The sequence below is a fragment of the Ictidomys tridecemlineatus genome, chromosome X, assembly GCF_052094955.1.
Source record: "Ictidomys tridecemlineatus isolate mIctTri1 chromosome X, mIctTri1.hap1, whole genome shotgun sequence".
In the NCBI taxonomy this organism is placed as follows: Eukaryota; Metazoa; Chordata; class Mammalia; order Rodentia; family Sciuridae; genus Ictidomys; species Ictidomys tridecemlineatus.
Window position 1 is genome coordinate 113438764 of NC_135493.1, and position 6471 is coordinate 113445234.

Consider the following 6471-nt stretch of genomic DNA (forward strand, 5'->3'; position numbering starts at 1 on the left):
AAGTGACTGAGAAACTGAATTTTCATCTAATGTTAATTCATATAAATTTAAATAGATGCTACTGGCTACCACATTGGATGGTGTAGTTCCAAAAGTCTTCATATATTCAGAAATGCCTCAAGCATGTAGGTGCTGACAATTATGAAAGGTCAGATTTTACAGGGTACTTGTAAATTCTTTGCACTATAACTACTTTCTAGAATTTTCCATGGTTCAAAGTTGGAGTTGACTCCAGATAGTAGTTGGTTGTCTTTTTCTCTCTCTTGATGTAATGGTAACAGGATTTCCTTCTTCTCTTTAGGTCTTCTACGGAAACTCAGATAGAAGTTCCACAGTCCAGAACCTGCTGCGGCCCCCCATCATTTCCCGCTTTATCCGCCTGATCCCACTGGGCTGGCACGTCCGCATTGCCATCCGCATGGAGCTGCTGGAGTGCGTCAGCAAGTGTGCCTGATGCCTGCCTCAGCTTGGCCCTGCCACAGGGTGGATGGGTATGGGAGGGACCTTTTTTTTTTTTTGGTACCTGGGATTGAACTCAGGGGCACTCAACCACTGAGCCACATCCCCAGCCCTATTTTGTGTTTTATTTCGAGACAGGGTCTCTGACTTCCCTGAGTTGCTTAGAGCCTCACTTTTGCTGAGGTTGGCTTTGAACTTGTGATCCTCCTGTCTCAGCCTCCCAGGGTGCTAGGATTACAGGTGTGGCCCTGTTACAAGCACTTTTAAATGCAGAGCTTGGTAGAGAATATTTCATTTTTTAAAAAGCAATATAGTTTCCAATGAAAGAAAATGAACTTTCCCTCCCACTGAGGGCCAAAGAAAATAAGAACAAAGAAAATATCCCCCAAACCAATTTTCTTATGAAAGCTTCAGTAGCAGGGGTAATTTGCTGCACTCCCTCTTGCTTGCTCTCTCTCTGTCTTGGCGACACTGTGAAAGGTGCAATCCCAGGGGAATACAAAGCAGCCCTGATAATTTGAAAAATCTTTTTTGCTCAACCACATTCAAAACAGGAATGTACAGTTTTGTAAAGCTTTGCTTGAATGCTGAAGGGAAGCAAGCTTGTAGTTACATTTTCATTCAGCCATGGCCTTGAAGACTTGAGAGGTAGCTGAAGTTATGGGGGAGACTGGGTAGCAGTACAAATGAAGTAGATGGGAGCCTGTGGCATGCCCCACAATGGTCCTGGTCAACTGAGATCCTGTACATGACAAAGGACTAAATGTTCAAGATAGGAAAGGTAGGAAAGCTTCCCTGTTCAGTTTTCACCTTGTGGGAGTGGGGTGGGGTAGAGTATTAGCTTGAAGAACACAGGGAACTTGGCCTGGTGGCACATGCCTGTAATCTCAGGAGTTTGGGAGGTTGATGCAGGAGGATTGGGAGTTCAAAGCCAGCCTGAGCAACAGTGAGGAGTTAAGCAACTCAGTGAGACCCTGTCTCTAAATAAAATACAAAATAGGGCTGGGGATGTGGCTCAGTGGTCGAGTGACCCTGAGTTCAATCCCCAGTACCAAAAATTAAAAAAGAACACAGGGAGTGGGGAGGGATCCAGAGCTCCCATTACATCCAGCTCCATTCTGCAACTCATTCAGGCAAACTACTCAACTCTGTGATAAATGCATGGGGCAGGCTGATCATTTAAGTAGCAGATCTCCTATGTTTAAGAACCCCAGATAACTCCAACACAACAGAATTTCCTTATCTCAGACTACCTACCAGTTTTTAAGAAATATTTTGACAATGGCTGGCCCAGGAGCTATCACTGGTCACTTGGAGGTGACCTGTTAACTGCATGCTTCATAGGAATTGGTCAGGGCTCCCAATATAAAAAGAACCATGTAGCTTCTACCCTGGAAGCCTCTCACCCTCTAACCTATGCCTTGTGCCATCCAAAAACACCTGCCCCTGACATTTGACACCTCTTTGGAAAGGAGCAGGCCTGACCTGGCTTTCTCTTGCTGGAGCTCATTTGGCAGATGGTGTAGCTCAGCCTGAGTTCTAGGTCCTTCCCTTGAAGAGGCTAGTAACATGGAGGTCAGGGGTGGGTAGAGCTATATGGAAAGTAAGAGCTGAGAGGATTTGAAACCCTCCAAAGAGATTGGGGAAGCACAGAATGTCCTGGACCTGTGTAACCCCTGTTAGCAAGTCATTTCTCACTTGTTTTTCAATTTCAAACAACAATGGAAGTAAATGGACTCATTCTAACATGATCCTGGACATCACATTCAGTTCTGTGAACAGGCAGGTTCCTAAAAGCCCCAAATCCCTCCCCTGGTGTTCTAGGGCTCAGAATAGCTTTATATTCAAGCCAGCATCTTTTTAATCTCCATGCCATATACCTGGAAAAATGCTTTCTCTTGCTAAGTTTTCTCCCAAATATAAACAGACCACTGGTGGAGTAGGGTGGGGTCATTCTTGGCCACAGGACATATCAACAAATCCATTTTGGACAGAACCGCTGAATAAAGACCCTTATTATGGGGGGGGGCGGGTTACTGGGCATTGAACCCAGGGGCCCTTTACCATTGAGCTACATCCCAGGCTTTTCGTTTTTCTGAGACAAGTTTTCATTAAGTTGCTTAGGGCCTCACTAAGTTGCTGAGGCTAGCCTCACCTGTGATCCTCCTGCCTCAGTCTCCCAAACTGCTGGGATTATAGGGGTGTGCCATTGTGCCTGGCAAAAACCATTATTTGAAAAACTGAACTAATGAAGTCATAAGAAAATTATAAACAGATTGTCAAAGAAAATTGCAGTAGCTTAAGAGTTAAGGGCTTCTACAACTGGCATCGTCAAACTCATAAGGCAAGCAAGAATATACTTTAGGAAAAAAAATAAAGACCGAAATAGTGTGACAAATGGGTAAACATTCTTCAAATAATTGCTCATGTTGGAAATTTGTTTTGTAATAGTTTTATTGAGATAACATATCATCCAATCCTCACCCATTTAAAGTGTGTAATTCAAAGATTTTTAGTATACTCAGAGTTGTACAACCATCACAAGCAACTTTAGGTAACTACCAACCCATTTTCTATTTCTTTTTTTCTTTTTCTTTTTTGGCACCAGGGATTGAACGCAGGGGCACTTAACCACTGAGCCACATCCCCAGCCCCCTTCCCCTTTTTTTGAGAGTTTTGCTAAATTGCTAAGGCTGATCTTGAACTTGCACTCCTGCCTCAGCCTCCCAAGTTGCTGGAATTACAGGTGTGTGCCACTGCACCTGGCCCCATTTTCTATTTTTATGTAGATTTCCCTATACTAGGTATTTTTCCATAGAGATGGAATCATATGACATGTGGTAGTTTGTGACTGGCTTCTTTCACTTAGCAGTACTTTGAAAGCTCATCCTTGTAGTATGTATCAGTACTTCACTCCTTTTTATTGCAGAATAGCATTCCATTGTATGGATATACTACATTGTTATTTATTCATCATCCCTCAATGGACCTTTGGGTTGTTTCCATTTTTTTTGGCTATTAGGAATAATGCTGCTATGAACATATGCATGTGAGTTTTTGTGTGGATGTTTGCTTTCATTTATCTTGGGTATGAACCTGGGAGTGGAATTGCTAAGTCATAGTCTGCGTTCAACTTTTTGAGGAGCTACTTTCCCAAGTGGCCGCACCGTTTGCAGTTTCCACTAGCAGTGGCGGAGGGGTCCAATTTCTCCACATCCTCACAACGCTTATTGTCTGTTTTTCATCATAGCCATCCCAGTATACGTGGTGTGTTTCGTTGTAGCTTTGATTTGTTTTTCCCTAGTGATATGATGTTGAGCATCTTTTCACATTTACTGGCCATTTGTACATCTTTGGAGAAATATCTATTCAGATTCTTTGCTCATTTTACAATCATCTTACAATTGAGTTATAAGGACTTCCAACTATTTCTCCCACTCTAGGTTTTTTTCTTCCTGTCTTGATGGAATCCTTGGAAGCACATAAATTTTTAAATTTTAATGAAGTCCAACTTATTTTTTTGCTTGCTGGTTCTTTTGGTGTTATTGAGAAAGCATTGCCAAATGCAAGGTTATGAAGCGGTACTCCTATAATTCTACCTTTTACATTCAAGTCTCTGATCCATTTTGAGCTAATATTTGTGCATGGTATCAAGTAGGGGTCTAACTCCATTCTTTTGAATGTAGATATCCGGTTGTTCCAGTCCCATTTGTTGAAAAGACTGTCCTTTCCCCTTTGAATGGTCTTGGCATCCTTATCAATCAATGGATCTTAAATGGGATGGTTTATTTCACAGTCCTATTACCTCACTGTCTTCATCACTATAGCTTCTGGTAAATTTTAAAATTGGGACATGTGAGTGAGTCCTCCAAATTTGTTCTTCTTCAAGATTGTTTTGGCTATTCTGGGTTCTTTGAATTTCAATATGAATTTTAATTTCTGCAAAGAAGCCAGATGGGATTTCACACTGGACACTGCTCAGTATTTCAGAATTTAATAAACAATGAAATACTGAGATCTGTAAAACATTTACCTGAAGTTAATTTGCTCCCAACAGCCATACTAATTATTTACTTCATTAAATTCATGACAAAATGTATAAAAAAATAAAACTATTATTGAGAGAAATGTGAAGCTTAACAGAAACTTGTTATTAAACATGTGAAATATGTTTGTAGTATCATTTCTTTTGTGGGGGGAAACTTTCAATTAAAAATGCATAATGCAGTAAAAACGCACTCTTACTTTATTTTAACATGTTTATTTTTATTTTTAGAAATGCTAGAGTGTGGTCTACACTTGGGGACTTTTAAAAAAATGTGGTAAAATATACACAACATTTTTGCAGATTTTAAATAATTAAATGAAATGTTATGAACAGAGAAGTAGCATTAAGTGTTGCCAATATTAAGAAAAAAAAATCTGAGCTGATTCTAGTACTCGGTGTGGGAGGAGGTTACTTGGACAAAGCAAAGGTATTTCAAGATAGAGGTACTGGTATGAATCTATTCTCAGAGCCAAGAAGACTGCACCCCTAAAAGTGAGCCTTTGAACAAATGCCGACAGAAGCCTGCCTCTGTTCACTGATGTGGTTGCTGAAGCCTGCTGACAAACAGCTTACAAGGGCTGCTACTTTCCCTGTGATCCCAAGAATGGCTCCAAGCTGGCCTTTCTTGGCTACCACCACCTTTGAGGGCTGATAGGAAGATCAAATAGGATACATGTATCACAAGTGCTTGGCAGCCATCCAGTGACATTCTTTCTCAGTTCACCAACTGGGACACAAATAATAGCAATAATGTTATAATAGCTAGCATTTATTGAAATTCTATAGAGTGCTTTGTAGTATCTCATTAGATGCTCACAACAACCCTCTGAAGTAGGTACTATGATTGTCTCCATTTAAAGGGAAGGAAACCAAAGCATAGGGAAGCTACATTTATCTTGCCTCAAGTCATGGGAAATTTAGTTCATGAAGTCAGGACTCCACTCAGGCAAACTGATTGTAGATCTTGGGCTTTGAACCACTTCAATGAAAAGTTCCATTCCCAAATCAAATCAGTTGTGACCTGCTGCAAGACATGGGATGGAAGGTGGTACATAAATTGTTGAGGCTACAGGTAGAGCTCAGTGGCAGAGCGCTTTCCCAACACATGTGAGGCACTGGGTTCCATCCTCAGCACCCATAAAAATAAACAGTACTGTGTGCATCTACAATTAAAAAAAAAAAAAACAATGTTAAATTGGGTGTGGTAGTGCACCCTTGTAAGCCCAGAGATTCAGGAGGCTGAGACAGGAAGATGGCAAGTTTGAGGATAGCCTCAACAACTTAGCAAGGGCCTAAGCAACTTAGAGAAAACCTGTCTCAAAATAAAAAATAAGAAAGAGTTGTGAATGTAGTTCAGTGGTAAAAGGCCCTTGGGTTCAATCCCCAGTACAGAAAAAAAAAAAAAAAAAAAAGACATGAGGATTCATTATTACCTGCTCCAATTAATATACTTATGTATCAATATAAATAGCTTTTTCTAAATGTGTTAGTCCCCTCCCCCGCTTTTCATTTTGGGGGTGCTGGGAATTGAACCCAGGGCCTCATACGCACCAGATAAGTGCTTTACCACTGAGCTACATCCCCAGCTCCCAAATGTGTTACCCCTTTCCTTCATTTAACTAAGTTGTGTTTATTTTTGCACCTGAAATTCCTCCAGGCAAATATTTTTACATGATCTATATTGTAAATTGTTTTTGAAAATCTGGACTTTGGAGTTAATTGAATAAACCAGAATTACTAAAAGGAAAACGATATCTGAATGGGACCACCATTAAACTTGATGTCAGTGCTATACATGGAGATGCAGTGGCTGCACCATTTACTAGTGGTTAAGGGTACAGGCCTTATGGTTAACATATTCAGCCTCAAATCCTAGGCGCACCACTTCCAAACTGGGTGACCTTGAGCAAGATAATGCAAAGTATGAAAACCTACAAAATGGAGATAATAATAGTATCTGCTCC

The 6471-nt window shown here is 40.8% G+C and overlaps 1 protein-coding gene and 1 non-coding gene across 2 annotated transcripts in view; one reads left to right on the forward strand and one right to left on the reverse strand.

Annotated features, from left to right (window-relative positions):
• Rs1 (retinoschisin 1) overlaps positions 1-4630 on the forward strand; it is a 33665-nt gene extending 29035 nt beyond the window's left edge. The window contains exon 6 of the mRNA XM_005341137.4: positions 302-4630. Within this exon, the coding sequence (XP_005341194.4) occupies positions 302-454 (153 nt within the window). The 3' untranslated portion in view covers positions 455-4630. The remainder of the gene's footprint in view (positions 1-301) is intronic.
• A 1389-nt stretch (positions 4631-6019) lies between these two features.
• Trnat-ggu (transfer RNA threonine (anticodon GGU)) lies at positions 6020-6091 on the reverse strand. The gene has a single exon. It is a non-coding gene; the product is annotated as a tRNA-Thr (tRNA).
• Positions 6092-6471: the final 380 nt, after the last annotated feature.